Raw genomic sequence first — 19,416 nt, 5'->3', positions numbered from 1 at the left:
GTTTTTCATAATTTCACTGAAAGTAAATGACTACAAAAGTTCTAGGAAATATGAAGATCTATAACTTTTGTTTGAAACATTTTTCTACATAAGCTAAAATTTCTCGAGAAAAATTGTAAAAACGGATTTTTCTGTCTGAAACATTTTTCCATAGTAATGCTATTTTTTCAATCCATCTAAAAAAGATACTCCAATAAAAGTAATATCACTGTTGGTTTATAAAAAAATATTTACAGAACAAGAGTATTTTAGTCTTAAGATCCAGGTATTTTCTGGTTTGACGAACATCAAATTAAAATGTTGTACTGTATATTTCGATTCAAGGAAACTATAAGATATTTAGAACAGAAAAATATAACTTTTCACCAGATATCGTGATAAACAAATGATTTTGGACGAGAAAAAAATGAACAAAAAATCGGTTTTTTTTATTTTTGTTCGATAAATGAAGGTTAGGTATGTGGAAAATGGTTCAGAGAAAACTTGTAGATCTTTATATTTCTTACACGCCATCTCAATAGGAGGACTTATTTTATTGAAGATCATGAAAAACATTTTGCGCTTTTAAAATTCACCTCAAATCATCTTCCTGCGTCTTCGATTTTCTATAGACTTGACAAACAAACTCAACAACATAAAAATTAACAACAACATTAAATTAGTATCGTTTGGCATCAAGAACATGTTTCCAAATATTCCAACAGATGAATGCCTTCCCCTGATTAAAAACATATTAGATAGACATAATACTAACCCATATGTCAACAGTGAACTCTGTGAACTGTTCAACACGTGTTTAAAACAAAACTATTTTCTAATTTAATAATACATTTTATATACAGAACTCAGGCCTACCAATGGGATCACCGATAAGTCCGTTACTAGCTGATATATTCCTAAACAATAACTGTCTTTCCCATAAACATATTGTGTTCTGGTTTAGATATGTAGATGACATATTAGTAGACTTCGATGGTTCAACTAGACAAATATCTCATTACTTGAAATTCCTCAATAGTCTACACGATAAGATCAAATTCACCGTAGAGATAGAAGAGAACAATGAGATAAATTTTTTAGATCTGACAATATCCAAAAACAATGATAAACTCGACTTTAACATTTTCCGAAAAAACACATTCACAGATTGCACAATACCTTTTGACTCTTTTAACCCGATTTCACATAAATTGTCTGCATTCAGGTCAATGATACATAGGGCTTTCACAATACCCCTTTCTGATCAAAACCTCCGAAGTGAAATTGCAATCATTAAACAAATAGCAGTTAATAACAAAATACCTACCACTCTAGTTAACAACATAATAATGAAATATCAACAAAAATCAATAATGAAAGAACTATACTCAATTTCCACAAGACCAGAACACAAATATGTTAGTATCAATTATGCTGGTAGAATCTCCGAGAATATTAAAAATTATCTCTCAAAATTCAATTTACAAACATCCTACACATCCAACGGAAATTTAGGAAACATATTATTTAATGCCAAACCTAAATTAGAGAAAGGGAAGAGATCTGGTATATATCGAATAGAATGTGGTGAATGCCCTGCCATATATACAGGCCAAACTGGGAGAAATTTTGATACAAGGTACCACGAACATGTCATTTCGGATAAAAAATCATTAATGTACGAACATCTTCAAAATTCGAAACATAAAATAGATAAAGATAATTTAAAGATCCTACATTGGCATGGAAGCACTGATGAAGAACACATCATTGATCATAAACTAGAGAACACATTTTTAGGCCTCAACATAGACAACAAATTAAAATTTGGAACGCATAGCATACTATGCAAAAAATTATCCTCAAGTTGTTATGCAATAAGGTCTATGTCTAACTCTTTGGACTATCACTCTGCTAGAAAAGCATACTCTGCACTTTTCGTATGCCACTTTCGGTACGGAGCAGCTATCAGAACTTAATGAGTCAAGTTTTCACAATTCAAAAAAGAGTCCAAGATTACTGTAAGCCCCTTTTTTAACTCATCACATCTTAACAGTCTACTGCCTTTTTATATTAGAAACAGTCTGCCTAATGCACAAAAAGTACAAAGATAACATCTCGAATTCAACAGCACAAATTAAAAACTCGATTCATTATAATAGCAAAAAATATTTCAATCATCTCCCCCTTTCAATCAGAAAGTTAACCTGCTACAAACAGTTTCGAAAAAGAGTAAAAAAACTTCTGCTAGATAAAGCTTATTATAATATTGAGGAATTTCTTTCGCATGACTTCGTAACTCATAATTGCAACTTAAGAAATTTTTCATCACAGACTTTTACCATAGATTTTTTGAAGTGTGCTTGAGCCATATTAATATTTTTAATATTAAATTTTTGTTGACCTTTAGTTTAATGTTTGAGATTGTTTTAGTTCTTGAGCCTGCTTTGTCAACAAAACCAAAAGTTTTATGACAATAAAGCATTTCTGACTCTGACTCATATTGAGAAACGAGAATAATATCCTTTCAAATCGGGAATATCAGTGGTTGCTTTTGAAATATCCCCAAAAACAAGAATTGTCGAATTTTGCTTTTTTGGCTCTACCGCTTCCATTTCGAAAAACATTAAAAAACACAGGAACTTTCAATATTGTTTCATATTTTTATAATCAGATACAAACCAATTTGCATTGCGACGTTTCGTAATAACAAACTCTGCTATGTATTACAATACATGTGTTTCCCGACGTTTTTCTTATCATCATTATATGATCATACAATTCCCGTATGTCCGATATTTTTTGCATCTAGAACTCAAAGCTATACATATACTCCACATATCGGAAAAACATGTAATATACCAACAAATAGAAAAAATAACGTCAAAATATTCCTAACCATCTACTTCCTTCACAATTAAATGTTCTATCTATCTATCTATCCATCGGTCCTTAAACACATATTCGCTCTTGCGATACTATTTTTATGACAATTTTCCAGCATTTTGTGGAGCCATGCAAGCCCTCCTTATTGTTTATTCCGTTTCCTCGACATTGCCAAAAGTTGGGCCGAATACTCTGTCTTTAAGAAGCCTCACAATGAAAAGTTCAGGAGGGTCGGGTCAGGTGAACGTGGCGGCTATTTAATAGAATCATTGTTTCCCATACTGCGATGTGGAGGAGCTCCATTGTGTTAGAACTAGTGATATTTTCTCAGAATATTCAAAAATATCTCAAAAAATTAGTGACCTTTAACATTGGTGTCTAGCACTACCAAGCCAAACACGAACTCCAAATCTCTCTTGGATATTTGTAGCTCTATGTATGAAGGGATTTTCTTGTCGCCAGTGATAATGAATAAGTCTGTTAAACCATCCGTTATTTGTGAATCTACCATAACATTTCATTAGAGATTTCATTATCCTGACGATGTTGTCTGAGGAGTAGCCATCTACTAAATATTTTTCTTCTATCATAGTCAGTTAAACACTAATGGTGGATTTTTCTGACTTTGTAAGGTCTGAATTTATATTTTCAAAAATATTTTCGAACTGATCTAGATCAGTTCTGTTTATTCAGATCACGGTAAACAAATCAATTCATTTCAGTACATTCATACATTTTTTCTTTACTATTTTCATTTTCCAAACATTTATGTTCCATTGAAATTGGCTTTTGAACATCCATATTTATACAAAATGTATGGGCGTTCACATCTACTTGCGAATTTTCAAAAGATGTATGGAGGTAATGTAACTTTGAGTTCAAAGATATTGGTTTCTACCTTTTTGGTAGAACATAAATATTAATGATTTTTCGGAGACAAACGTCGGGAAATACATGTGTTGTAATAAATAGCTGAATTTATTATTACGGTGACTACAAAACTAGATGAAAAAAACTAGAGGTCCATATTTGAAAAATAAAACTCATGATGGAATATAATTACTGAAACGTCGCGTTGTAAATTGGTTCATATCAGGTTATAACAAATAGAGAAGAGTATTAAAAGTGTCCCTGCCTTTTTTTTATTCGAAATGGAGGCGGTAGAGCCAAACAACGGAATTCGACAATTCTATTTTTTAGCGAATATTACGAAAACAATCACTGATAGTCTCGATCTTAAAAGAGATTATTCTAGTTTCTCAAAATAGGAAACTTTTGTCCAATTTAACCGACCTTCTATGTCTTACCGTTTCCTGTTTGGTTTTCAGTCACTAATCAATACCCGATAAAATTAATATTTCAAATGTCATTGTTAGGAGAAGTGTTCGAAAGTAGACGTCCAGTTTTGTTGCTAAGCAGAACGTTCATCAGGTTCAGACAATCAAAACGCTTACATGTCATTTCTTCGATCTATCCATATCATAACAGTAGTAAAGTACAACTGTAATTTCTTATTCTCTACACCTACAATAAAGGTCATTATGTTTATTTATTATATGGGACCATTGCCACTAGTTGACGGTGCAAAACTTTGGGAAAACAAATAAACTTTCTACAAATATTATGTTTGTAGGGTAAATTCATGTGCAATTTTTGTGACTTACAGGAGTTGGTGGAGAGAAAAGTTTGCTATTTTCTTACAAATCCCTTCCTCACGAAGTTAAATTAACTCTGGTATCTCTAACAAATCAATAAATGGTGAAGTGCGTGCAGTTTTAAAGCAAGTCAGTTTGGTTTCTGCAACTGCAACATATTTTCATAATATCGAGTTATGAGGAACTGAAAAAAAAATAAGCAGAGAAAAAATACATCTTTGCTATTCGGTTGCTGCTGTTCCACCCTATTGAGATGCTAAAATTCACTATCAGCACAACTCTCTTATGTAATGACCTTGCATTTCAAGTTATTTTACTCCCGAGTGATTCTGAAGATCTAGAAGGCAACGATATTTCTCGTACACGGCTAAACATCACTTTGAAAGTGATCAGTTAAAAGGAAAGTTGTAAATATCTCGCTTACACCTTTACCTTTTCATGAATAGTGCTCTTCTGATATTTTCTTTTTTCCTTTCACCACCGTTCATCCCTCAAGAACGAAACGCAGAACTGGCATGTTCATTAAATGAATATAAATCGAATAAATGTGTACAAGGGATTCAGAAGTAAAAAACAGACAAATAAACAAATACAAATCGATCTATAGGTTTTGAGCTTACAAGGTCAAAGTTTGTGTATACTGTGAACGATTTTGCTTTATATCAGAATCATATTATCTTGGATATCATCCACCTTCCTAGAAAGGGCAGGATGGACGATGACCTAGGACAACTCCTCGGGAGGATGTACAATGGGTCACATGTGGCCTAAGTGCTGTGGGCTTACACTCACCCTTCCTACTCTACAGATATAGATCATACACGCATCAGCAGAATAAGTATAGTCTAAGTAAACGATATTGTGTACATTTGAAGGTGGCGGCAATCTCAAAGGTCAAAAAAAACCAATACATAGAAATTAACAGGCAGCGAAGTAGTCCACGTGAACTGTAGACTTGGCGGGTCGTATTGGATAATTTTTACTAACCGAATTTTATGATTGGATGATGAGTCATAAAATTAAGTTTGAAGTCATGTTACGGTGACGAATAAAAATCGGGGAAGGTTATCGCCGTCGTGTTCAGTTAGTTCAGAAACTGATCGCGTTGTGATTCCAGTAGCGCTGGTGAACAATGCGAAAAAGAGATACCAGTGAATAAGATTCGGATGCATTTGAATATTGAAACACAGAGAGTATGTTTCAATGTATATAAGAATCTACATATCAAGTTTGGTTTCGAGGAAAAAAAACTATTACAAGCAACATCAGATTTGACCGAAATTCTTTTCTCAACTGTACGTAAAATAGTCAAAAACAAACCTTATGAACGAAAGATGCGATGTGATACAGAATTACCAAAACCTTTAGATGTGTATCTGATAAAATCATTTAAAAAAGCAATATACGACTCTTACAAATTCAATTACATTCCTATAACTGAAATCATAAGGAAGAAATTGAATACTTCTGGCCATAACGTGAACTGCTGTGACAAAACTCTTCAGAATTGAAAAAAGAAATTAGGATTTAGGTTTAAAATAATAAACAAACGTCAAGCAGTTATGGAAAAAGCAGAAGAATAGTAGAATTGCGTAACAAATACTTAGAACAACAAATTAAATATAGACAACTTGGTATGACACTCACGACACATTTTCGAAAGGGTGGACTGGTGGTTCGAGAATGTGTACGCCTAACATGCCTGCAAACAAAATTTTATAAGAAGGTAATAGAGCTTATTAAAGAAGAAGTATCCAATATTAAAAGGATTAAAAAAGTAATTTTAGTTGAAAAGGACTATATGGAGATTGGACACTTCCATATTAATGGTGAAAATGAATTCATTATTGATTTAAATGACGACAGTGATAGTGAAACAGAGAATATGTAAGAGGAGTTATCAGAAGCTTTCGAAGAAAGTTAGTGAAGTGTTTTTGAAGCAATCGATTGTATATATATATTAATCTTCGATAGGATCGGTTAGCCTAAAAAATAACTGGAAATTTTTCAGAATATTGTAAAACAAAACATTAAATCAGTGGGTTTGTAACTCTTATGTGACTATAATGCCTGGTGGATGTCTATCGGAAGAACATCACATGAAAATTATGCTTTACTAGAGTTTCATTCAGAGCACAGTTTCGAAGATCAATGGAGGTGGCAATGGTCAAGAAATGCACATAAGTGGCCGGAAAAGAAGGACAACAGGTATCGATCTTGATCGATATCATGATCCACAACAGGTATCGATCTTGATCGATAGGAATTACAAAAGGCTATGGAAGGCATTTTAGAAGAACGCATTGAATTAATTTGTCGGTTGGTAGCCAAGCGATTCGGCGTGGGTGCTTTGTTCACTCACTCAAATTGACTGCCGTGTTGGTCGGTGGTTCAAGCCCTAGTCTGAACGATCGATCTTCACTTGCTATCGTCCAACCCGTGTTAGGAATCACACGTTAAGACCTCGTTAATCCTTAGCTCGCACAAGTTTCAACTTCTGAGGGTTGTCGTTCGTAGGGGTGCGACAGCTGGTTAACGGAAAAAACAGATTTTTTAAACAGAAACAGAAGCCGCACAATTCGTTGACGTCCTCATAGTGTTGGCACATTCTAGACTTTTTGTGGACACCAAGAATAAATTCAGAGCACAGACGGGGACGCTCAAACTCCCTAGGCTCTAGAGAAGGAAGGAATTACGAAAGATTCAAGATATCGAGATAGGTAGAATTGGAACTTCTGGTGTGAAATGAATCTAACGAAAACAATTTTCCCACACAATCTCACGAAGATGGTAGCTTGGTTACCGAAACGCGCGTCGAGAGACAGTGCTTTTGTTCTGATGTGGGAAAAATTTGCCCATCAGATTTATTTTTGGCCAGTGGTTACAATTAAACCACGATAGTTAAAAATACAGTTAAAAATATTCGGTTTGAGGCCAATTTGATAGGAACCATGCTTAACATCAACGGTGAAAGGTGATCAGTTGTCTATATCCAAATTAAAAATGTGAATGACAAGTCAACATGGAAAAAGTTACTTTTTATCAACTTCTCAAAATTTTTGTAATGTGGAAAAATTTTTCCAAGTAGGTATATCTTTAAGTTTTTGACTTTACAAAGGGAGAACAATGAAAGTAAATAAAGGGAGAACAATGAAAGTAAATAACACTCAAAAGTTACTAACTTTTTACTCATGAGTGTTATGAGTAAAAATTATATGCTCATCCTTTCAGAGAAGTTTTTCTCAACAATAATGCGTTTACGTAAATCATGTAGACGACATAATTCGGGTTCCTTTTTGGTCATTTCACCATCCCCGTTCGATAGATCCATCTACCAGGAAACATCTCATTCAAATACTGTCGAAACGTAGGTGTCCTATCTTGTTGAAATGCCAAACCATTCTCATTGTAATGGTCACTATATTCAGGAATGTCTGTCAGAGCCAAAATCAAAAATGCCAATAAAGGGAATGTTAATAAAATTCATCACTTCTGCTGTCAACAGAAAATAGTGGAAATTACCTTTATTTATTTTTATTACAAGCATCAAATTTCAATATACACCCTGAACAATATATTTCGTCACGAAAATAAAGCTATATATAACTTTATTGATCGAATTAGAAACTATTAAATGAAACATCAATTCAATTTTCAAATTCTGAATGAACTTCAATAGAAATAATTATTATCTGTGCAGACAACTGACAATTATTATCTCTAAAATTAGTCCCTACTGAGAATATCTTTTTCATAAAAAATTGAAGGTAGAACTGGAACATCTCAATACAATATAAACACTGCTCTCACACACCAGAACTGCAACATTTTTCTCGACGAGTGTTTCACCAACTACGTTGGCGTGAAAAGGTGAACTTTACTATGTGCTCCTGATGATGACAACTTGGTTGGTGAAATTTGCGTCCTGTAGTATATTGCAGTTCTGGTATGTGGGAATAGTTTTCATTTTGGATTCTATGTTTGTATATTGAAGAGGTTGAGGTAGGTGTTATAAACAATAATAACGTTTTCCATATTGCAAATTACGATAATATAAAAGAATGGATGCGTTTTGGGAAATCTCAATTCTTGTTTTTTTTTTTCAACAGATTATATTTTCCCGAGTGTATTATGATAGGCTTAAACTATTTTCATACAACAAACAAAGTAACCCAAACAAAGATAAATGCGTGATCAAAGCATGATTAACAGGCACATTTGCATATACTAGGTGAAATAAACAAGCCTTCTTATGCTGGCTAATCAGATTTAACTGCAATCTGCTGGCCAAATTTATTGTTACAGTATAGGAGTGGTCAGTTACGTTTTAACATCTGTGATGGGTAGGTACATATACGGTATTTCTAAGTTTGAATTTTCTAAAATGTCAAGTACTGATACGGCTGAAGAAACTAACTTAAATATCCTTACAAGTACTTGAGAGGTACAGAGTTTTCAGAGTAGCACTGACAGTTCTGATAGAGTATCGGTCGTGTGCGGACACGCACAGATAAAACACTAATTATATGTGCCAAGAAATTAAATCGTAACATCGAAAATAGAGATTCATGCTGCTGAAGTTTGCAACATCGCAAAAAACGTCCCCATCAGCTCACATCCCTGATAATCATAAATTCTACATAGAATTTTCAACTTGTGAAAAGTTCTCAGTATTTAGTTGACTATTTCAACCCGACCAATCCCGTTTTTTATGATATGGCATCAATGATTACGATGTCCTCACAGAGTTGAACCAGTCAATTTATCAAGTATATGTTTCAATTTACTAAGTCAGTCAACAAATAATTACCCTCTTTTGAAAATTATCTAAAGGAATGATATCACAAAACAACTACTCCCTTGGGTAATAACACGAAGGGCGTTGGATTGCATCCGACAGGTGTCAGTACACGATTCTTCACTGAAGTTATTCCTGCATATGCTGTTGGCGATACAACTGCCGCAATAGATTTTCAATTAATGCAAGTGCGTTCCAATAATTGAAAATCTATTGCGGCAGTTGTATTGCCAACAGCAGATGCAGGAATCATTTCACTGAAAAATCCTGCACTGACACCTGTCGGATATAATCCAACGCCCTTCGTGGAAAAAATACCCTCTTTTGGTTGATCGCTTAATTTTAGTACACTTCAAGGTCACATTCAAACATACTATAAAATAAAACTGCGAAGTGATGATACTAACATACGATTACCTATTTGAGCAACTTTTCAATAGCAAAAATAGAACACATTATTTCTTATGATACTACACACACTGACGATTATTCAGTTAAAATTCAACAAACATTCGATTCTACTGGAGACTGTACAGTAAACCTATAGATTCTTTGATCGCCGAGCCTAAAAAGTTGCCAGTGTGCTAGCCTAAAATATATGTCTATCTAGGTTTCTGATTTTTGTTTGGAGCATAATAGGTTTTGGAAATTACTGTTTCGTATGAATTTCAGAATGGCTCGAGTTTATCTTCATTATTTTTAACATCGGTCCTGACTTTGAGAAATCTCAGAAATGGTTGGGCTTATGAACTGTTTTGTTTTTGATTGAAGAGACCAAAATCCGGGCTAGTAGGTCGTAGTTGAATGGAACCTGTATTACCAAATGTTTCGACTAATACGGCGGCACACATAATCAGTGAGTTGACTACGAGAACGAAAGTTACATATCCAAGTCTAAGCAACTACTGGATGACGAGAAACGTGTGCACTCGTATTTATAATTTCAGAGGGTGGTGGGTGTAATGGTGGGGCTCACTTCACTTCGATTGGTCCGTACTTTTGTTGGTTCGTTCTGATTAGTCCGTACTGTTACTAAGTTGTTCTGATTGTTCAATGTTGTTCACAGGTATGCTACTGGTGGAGATGTATTCCAGCTTATTTCTGGCTTTCTTAAGTACTGGATACTATACATTCTCTTGACCCGTATACCTTCTTCGTTTCTGTTGAAATTGTTGGGATGCTTATAGATCTTAATGTCCTCACTGAATGAAGGCGTGCGCGGTAATGCACTGAATTATATAGGGCAGCACTGTCTAAGTATTTTATTACGTAGTCTGTTTCTACAAGGACATATTCTGTAGTTGCAGATTTCTCCGGTGTACGAGCTGGCAGCTACGCTTTTGTCCTTGTATCCTGGTGTTGATGCTGCGTTTGGTAGGCCCGATGTAAACTAAATCACAGGAACAGGGAATCCTGTAAACACCGGAGAATGTCAGACTCTCTTTTATCCGTGGCCGATCTGATAGTGTACATTGCTCCATTATATGTACTGGAGTACCTGATTTCAGTAGGTGTGTTCATTCAATACATATCTGAGCGCTCGATTAACTTGCTTCACTGTGTAAGCGTTCGTTTATGCAGATCTATTGTCTCAGTTACATCTGCTCTGCGTTCGGTATTTACGATAAAGTAAATAAATGTGATCGCTTAGCTCCGAAACCAACGTTAGGATTAGACAAATTTTTTAGTTGTCGCTTGTTATATTTGAAAAGGCTGGTTAGGTTAGGTTAGGCATTTTTAGCAAAAGTTTTGGTGGAATCTTACTCGTCACCACATAATATTGTCAAAGAAGAGTTCACGACACATTCTCATTGACAAAATAATGCCTTTTTCAACACCAGTCATTCTTGAATAGTTCTGAAAACTGTTTTCATTTTAAAAATAAGATTATGAACTATAGTTCTATTGTAAAAAAAATCATCGATTAGTTGGATATTTGTGACAAATAATACCACAGTCCAGATGAAATTGAACATTCGTTGAATATATTTCGCTCCGATGACTCTTTGATCACGTGATATTAAATCTGCATCTGCTTGTATTATTGTTGAAAACGTTTTACGAAAATTATTATGTATAACTCATTGGAAGTCGATGACAGGAACAACAAAAAAATTCAGGAAATTTTGTCAGCTAGAATTTAGTATAGACTAAAATTTTTTGTAGGGCAAACTGTTTTTGAAAAATTGGCGAAAAAGAAAAAATGACTTTTCTCTTCAACCTCAGGGTCAACGACTCTTAGTAGTATGTTATACTACAGCTTTTGCAAACAACATATTATATTTGATCTTTCTGCTTATTGGCTTCTGTCTATAACAAACTTTTGGACATTCATCGAGTCTAATCATCGGAAGAACCAACTAGTCCTCAGCTCTTTAAAAACTGCCCCGATAAGTTTTGTTGACAGTGATTACAAGCAACATCATTGATGTCACAGTTACGGGTTATTTATCATACTTGTGATTCAAGATTTCAGCAGGATTGATCTAGTGGACCAACGAGACATTGTCATTGTCACCTCCGGTTGATACTGAATTCATGGCTTTTGGAAATCCGTATCTGTGACCGAAGGATGAATTGAAGAATTATTTACCAACAGAAAGTAATAAATCAAATTGTTTGTGGCGATACTCATCATATATGTCATTTTTATAAGATAATCGAAACCAAGGTAGGACGGTAGCCGGTCGGGTTGACGTGGGTGATTTGCTCCACACACTCAATCGACCGCTGTGTGAACCCGTGGTAGGAATCACACGTTAAAAAGTGAGACCTTGTTAGTCCTTAGTTCGCACAAGTTTCGACTTTTGGGAGTTGTCGTTCATATGGGAGCGACAGCTGGTTAACGGAAAAACAGATTTTAACAGATTTTTAAAATCATTAAAAACAATCTTTTACCTCCGGCAAAAAGAACTAAATGTTGCTAATTCAATATACATATTGGAAAATGTAATGTGTCACGGTGGTAGTGGTCATTTCATGATTTATTCTATTTTCAACTCTAATTTTTACTCCATTTATATACACGTTATCGTCGAAGTAGGCACTGCCTTCTTATTAATTCTTAATGTAGCCTTAATGCAATTTAAATAAATCACTTTCACTCACCTGTTGATACGGGTACCCCGGATAACTCATTTTCGTTTGAGCCTGAAACAAAATATTTGTCATTTGCACTCGTCTAAACTATACATGAATAATAATGAAATGTTTATTCAGACGATTGTAAATAAATCTTGATCACAACCACACCTTATGTCGGTGGATGCATATAACCCTATTGAACAAATTTCTCTCCTACCGAAAAGAGCATTTATAGACGACTTTTTTGGTACATTCTGTGAAACGTAATTAAAATGAAAATACAACTTACCTTGATCTGATCAGTAATAATCTGTCAAAATAATTTGGATTAGCAGTTTCAGCTTGACGTAAAGAAACAACTGTGAACAGTGTGAACTGGTATGACTAGTTCCCTTTTAATATTTATTTTATTTTATGCGCAGTCCCCTAACTTATCAAGAGCCACATGAACGGTATACCAGTTTGTGTGTTTGTGATTAGCTGTGCTACAGAAGCGTGTGCAATCGGGAATTTTCGGAATTCAGATTGAAGTCACCAGCAGTAGTCCGTAGGCCAGTTTCCACTTTTACAAGTTTATCGAATTATCAATCTCAATGGTGACTATAGAACTTTTTAAGCTGTATAACTACAATATGAATATTATTTTTCTTTACTTAAACCCAGATCATAAACATTATAACCAATGTTTATTCAAAACTGAATGAATTTTTCGTCTGAAAGTAGGTATAAATATATTTGAAACCTATTGGTGACTTTGCAAGTTTCATGAAATTGAAATAACAATAAAAAAATCAAAATCTGTAATGATAATAATAATAATTACCCATTACCAAAAAGAATTTGATACGTTGCATGAGCTCATCGTGCAATTCCAAAGATACTTTGCGGTACCTGACAAAATAGTAAAATGCCCTGAACAACTGATGAAACTCTGGCGAACCATAACATCAGAGTCAAACAGAGCGGTTCACTTTAGAAAAGGAAGTATTTCAGGGCAATCCTCTTCGTTTTTGCAAATCACCTTTTCTCCCAGAAATACCGGAAACCGATCACCCATTTGTTTCATATAGATAACTTTAAACTTTATGTTTCTGGAGAAAATGATATGGGGCGGTGGAAGAGTACACGCATGTTATCGGTATGAAATTTGGAATAGGCAAATGTGCAGTAGTCCATCACAAAGGAGGATGCCGTACTGATCTTACTCTATTTCTTTGGAGAAGTGAAGGGGACTCAGGAGAAGCTGTATCAGTTCAGTTCGAGGTAAAGACTCGAAAAATGATACATCTACATAGAAGTTTGCACTCCAAATCATCCATTGTTTTACGGTTTTACTTCCCCCGACAACAGGAAGACACCGCGAGACACCTGAGACCCTGATGCACTTGCTGTCGGAATTTTCAGTATATGCGGTCTCAATCGACACAACGTAGCTCTAAGATGGATTTATTGCCAACTTCAGCACTTCTACGGTATTGCTGAGACACCGAAAACTATTGGAACTCTGTATTCCCTACTATCAAGATACAAGCTGATCTGATAAGTCTGATGTAGTTCTTGTCGACCATCAGAGTAAGACGATATTCATCATTTAGTTTTCAGTTCCAGTGGTGAATATTTTCCGAAAAACGGATGGAATAATGAGATCTTCCTTCGGAATTCGCTGACTCTATTCAGACTAGGTACTCTTTCTCTCTACTTTGGAGTATCAAGATTATTTCGGCTTGCCGCAATGAGGTAGAATCTTGGCCAGACAAGACATTGTATCTACTTAGGGCACACTATTATCAGACCCAGTGATCACTCACCTCACGGTATGAGGAGTGGTTATTAGTTGGTTATGCCAGCTTCGGGTACAACCTATTAGGTAAAATAATAATAATCCTTCATTTTATTATCAAAAAACAAAAGTGTGTTTAGAATGAGTTAGATTCCACGTCTAAATTATATAACTGAGCAGAATCATAAAACAAACATGAAAATGAGTCAAATATTTGTTTGCTTTTATATGAAATCGTTCACTGAATAAAAGCAATGTGAAGATAAAAAGTCCTTATGTATGTAGTTTCCTCTTTGGTTTGGTTAAAATTGTTTCTGTGTTTCTGAATGCACATTACTTCCCTATATATAGACTTGGATACTAGCCCTTGAGTTATACTGAGCACTTGTGACTTTTCAAACGCAATCACCTGACTACCTTCTCCGAGTATATTTTTCGCTGCCGCTGAATTATTCGTATGCCCCAGGTAACAATATGTCTTGTGTTCTGAGAGCCGTGTACTTACACTTCTTTATGTGGTTCCAATGTAGATCGATCCATAGCTTCAGAGGGTATACCGGAATTTTTGTAGCTATAGATCGCTCTACATTGAAACCAGAAAGAGAAGTGCAAGTACTATGCTCTTTGAGAAATTGTCGCCTGGAACATGTATTCAAGGAATCCGTTAACTTACTTTTCCTCTAGTGAATCCATACACTTCGTATCAGTATGTCTCCTTCAAATAAATAATCGATTGAACTATAACTTATATATCTATATAATTCATCTCAGCCGCTTTAGTTGAATCATAAAACAACTTTATAAAATATAAAATATCATAAAACAACTTTAAGTTGTTGTGAATGTATATAGTATTGTTGTTAAATTATTTGATATACGAAGCTTTTTTTTCGTAAAAATCAGTGCAAAACTCATCTTTTGTATAAATATCATAAATTTTGTTTAAATAATATAAATATTTCTGTTCTCACTTGAAAAGATTTCTGATTTAAAAAATATACAAAACAAATACCTACTTCTTTGATTCAGTACTCTCTTTTGAATTCAAATAACAGGTCAAAAAGAGGTATAGTTTACCGTACATAAGCAACCCGTCTTTAGATTTAAAACATTAAACTCCCGATATTCCGATGCAGCTTGGTCACCAGACTATTACCATTTTTTACTTGGAATTCAAAGTTGTACGAAAGTATCCGAATGAAATTTACTTTTCTACATCACATAATAACGGGAATTACGTGACGTTTAATTTGCGCCAATGGGTTTCCACTTACACTTACTCAGTCCGCTGACTCAATTTTGTGATTGTGAAATAGAAAATCAAGTTTAGTCAATCAAAGACGTTACGGTTAGGTGTTGTCAACAAACAAAATTTAACCTGTCCAAAAATTTAAACAAAATTGAGGTGTCGTTAAGAAAGCGAAACATGAATTGATATGCCCACATGAATTGGAGTATATAAATCAGTCTATACCTAGGTAGGTTTTCAAAAAGAGCAGCAAACTGTCTTATAATGCTGTAGTACATATTAGCTTCATAAAACAGACCTACACTTCACCTACGAATGAAAAGGTAATAATTTCTTTCCCTACTAAGACAATATATGCATGGGATCCACACAGGGCCGTCGCCATGGGGGTAGCCTCCCCGCACTGCTTTTTCGACTTGGGAAAAAGTTGGGAAGTGGAGATAGAAAAAAATAATAGTAAAAATATTAATAAAAATTAAAAAAATAAAAATGAGAGAAAAGAAAGGGAGAGGTAATAAGGAAAGGGAAAGAACCAGGACAAGGTTGGGATTCCCCAACATGCATAACTTGGAGATCCCATACTTTGAAATTCTGAGTTATTTGAAAACTTCAAAAAAGTTTAATTTCTCCCAAGTAAGAGAACAGTTGAACAGTCCACAAATTTTGAAGTGACAATTTTACAAAATTCCCAACTTGTCGCTGTTTATTCGACTTGGAAAAGTTGGGAAATTTCGGGCCACGAAGATAGAAAAAATAATAGTAAAAAACAATAAGCACAATATTATTTAAGTGTTGTGGAAGACCAAGGACCTTGGTCCAAAGTAGAATAATGCCCATTATTATTTTTATAATTACCAAAATTTATTTTTGTTTGTGCATACCCTAACGGACATAAGCATTCAGCCAATCTTTGGATAGCTAAGTACGAAAATTAATATTTATAGTAGTGATAACTAATCCCACGGCTTTCACTTTTTCAAAAGTTGGGAAAATTTGCTGGTGGGGTTGGGAAAATTTGAATTCCCTCCCCCCTGGTTTTTCTTTTCGCTACGGCCCTGGATCCACGATACACAGATCACTTAATCCTCGAATATTAACGATAAATGAGGCTCCCTAAGGTGAAATGTCATCACCTTTACTTTCAGGCTTGTCATTTTCAAAACAGTTGAGTGGTGTAGCGTAGAACCACTGATGTTACCTTGTCGGGTCGAAACAGCGCTGTCTGGTGATGGATCACAAATTCAAAAAGTTGCCTACGGATGTTTGTTGTACAAACTGAATAAGAAGAAATGGTTTTCGTTTATTTCAGTGTTCATAATTGAAAGTAATACGTCTTGGATGGATTTGGCGCCGTCGGGAGATGATCTGATTAAAACTAATTTAGATCATCAATGGTGATGATGTAACGCATATCAAGAAAACTGTTACAGCTCTCTGTAATTTTGTTATGAGCCTTTTTCCTGAGAATAGTACAACGAACGTGTCACGAGAGGCAGCACTAGTAGTAGGGACAAACATAAACCATTGTATATAGACTATATAGGATTAGTCTATATACAAAGCATAAACTCTCATGTCCCCGGTAACGGATGAACAACTTTTTCATCCAGGCCACCCCAGCCAGGTAGAGGTATCCCGTGAAGGGCGGTACTGATGTCTGAGGACTACATACCACCATCCCGTCAGTCATTAACACATTTGTCCTTCTTCGACAATACTCAGCCAAAAGGGTAAGGGAGCTGGACTCCATCCTGATTGAAATCAAGAAGACGTCAGTGAAAGCATAAACTATTCACATGTAAAACAGTGTTAATTACGTAATATTAATAAAAATAAATAAATATTCATATGTATGCTCTAAACATGAAATGAATAGTAAACTTTTCATAGTTAATCACCATTGATTAGAATGAGATATAACCTCAATCATTTATTAAACTATATTCATTTATTATATTTAATTAAATTTATTTCACTACCATCTATACTTGACTCATATTTCACTCGGAAATAAATCTGGAATTCATAATTATTTTGAATTTCTTTCATTACAGTTTGAATCTAACGCTACTCGTTTGCTAGAGTCTGTATACTAACCTGTCTATTCACTTTTTTTTCCAGTTACTTTTAAATTACGGCATGCAAGCCAACGTTTTAATTTTACAACATTGTTATCCTTTACAGTTGCAAATTTTAGTTTTGCTCCAGGAACATCTTGTGTTAAACATTCCTTTTTAATTGTACTTTACCTTATGTTTATATGAGGATTAGGCAGTGTTTGTCCCTAACGAACTACTAGCGCTGCTAGTGAGTGATTTTTCGTACTTCAGGAAAAAGGTTCATTCAAAGTTGTCATTTATTTCTAGATTTTGCCAAAAAAAGTTGATACAAGTACTAAATATGTAGCACCTATAACACTACTGCTGAAACTACGGTGTGAGAGAAACGCGTCTAGAATAAAAAATTAGTTTGTGAAATTTTTTATCACGGATCACCTATAACAGTTGATTAATGACTCGACTTTGAAAAAATAACCTGTATAAGAAACCGAAATCCTTCCATGAGCTCAATTTTCAATGAACATCAGTAAAAAATCTGAGTAATTAGTAATCCTGTTTGGACTCCTCAACCGAATTGCTACTTTTAAAAGAAATTTACATTTGTGAAAAATACATGAATGAGAAAACGTTATCAGGTATTAGGGATAGTTACTGAATATTTTTGGTTAACTTCAGAACCCGGAAGAAAGTTCAATGGTTCTATTTGTTGAAAGAAATAAAGGGTGTTCTCATATACATATGTATATTATGGTTTGACGCCACATTCTAAAACATTTCTTTTAAAATTTCATACAGTTTTCACTGTCCATAGCTGTATTTTCAAGATTCTATGCTTTCCGGATCCATCCATTCATGTAGTTCCACTCTTCGCAGCACAGATATAGGGAATTATATTTTAGAGAGAACATTCTGAAATTTTTCTGAAGCATAATGAAGCTCACTTTAACGGTACTGCATTCAAGATTTGCCGATGATAGACTTGTCAGACCGTTGATGGCATGCCTTTACTGGTCTAGCTATTCCGCCGCGCCGGTCGGCAGGGGGCCGATATTTTAGTCAGCAATCCCGAAAAATACGGTATTATAATAGAATAATTGTAGTAAGCAAAATCTAGGTGACGTCAAGAAAGCGAAACATGAATTCATATGCCCACATGGATGGGAAGTATATAAATGCCTAAAACATCAGCCTATAGGTAGGTTTTCAAAAAGGGCAGCAAACTGCCTTATAATGTAGTACATATATTAGCTTCTTAAAAGAGACCAGACGTCGGAAAACATTCACAAAAGAACTTTCAGACCAAAAAATCTATACTGCTTCTTTTTATGAAACAAAATAATGCATATATCACATAAATAATACCGAAAATTTAAATTGGTATTTGTTATCTTGTATAAGAAATATAATAAAAAAACATGAAATTGGACTAAAAATCATCTGAAGATACTATTGCAAATGATAAAGGTAGTCCTTAAATTCAATGATAGAATACCAGTTGAATATGTATATTTCCAGGTCTTAAAAATGCACCTTTCAAGTTTTGAACCGAATAAGAAATGCAGGTCAAGTCTAACACAGTAATTTTCTATATTTTGAAAAGATTAACACAGGGTAAATACTGTCTCATGATACTGAAAATTAATTCGACACACAGAGTTCAACATATTTAGGTTATATCCTTTTGTGGTAAAATTTTGGATAGGCTTCCACCCTCCGATTTTGAAAAAACAATGGATTTACTTACGTATTTTCACGAGTAGATTACGAATCTGAAAGGAAAAAAAAACGGTTTCCCCCCTTATTTTCCTTATTTATACCTAAAACATGTTTCTGTGGATGAACAAATTGCTATCTGAACCTGGATATATTGAAATACCAATTCATCGATAGAATTTTGACTTGAAACTCAGAGTTACGGTTAGATA

At 34.5% G+C, this 19,416-nt stretch overlaps 1 protein-coding gene across 5 annotated transcripts in view; it reads right to left on the bottom strand.

Annotated features, from left to right (window-relative positions):
• LOC111502746 (annexin B11-like) overlaps nt 1-12,878 on the bottom strand; it is a 129,069-nt gene extending 116,191 nt beyond the window's left edge. For 4 of the 5 annotated variants that reach the window (XR_012465453.1, XM_074175367.1, XM_074175368.1 and 1 more), the window contains exons 1-2: nt 12,692-12,878; nt 12,427-12,468 (exon numbers count right to left, since the gene is read on the bottom strand). Coding sequence is in view for 4 of the 5 variants with exons in the window: in XM_074175367.1 (XP_074031468.1) it covers nt 12,427-12,456 (30 nt within the window). In the remaining variant the exon portion in view is untranslated. The remainder of the gene's footprint in view (nt 1-12,426; nt 12,469-12,691) is intronic. The other variant, XM_074175369.1, reaches the window with a different exon arrangement.
• Nucleotides 12,879-19,416: the final 6,538 nt, after the last annotated feature.

Source organism: Leptinotarsa decemlineata, unplaced genomic scaffold, assembly GCF_025532065.1.
Source record: "Leptinotarsa decemlineata unplaced genomic scaffold, Ldec_3_MD MMD2_tig00001019_RagTag_RagTag, whole genome shotgun sequence".
Lineage (NCBI taxonomy): Eukaryota > Metazoa > Arthropoda > Insecta > Coleoptera > Chrysomelidae > Leptinotarsa > Leptinotarsa decemlineata.
This window is presented reverse-complemented; position numbering and strand designations above follow the sequence as displayed.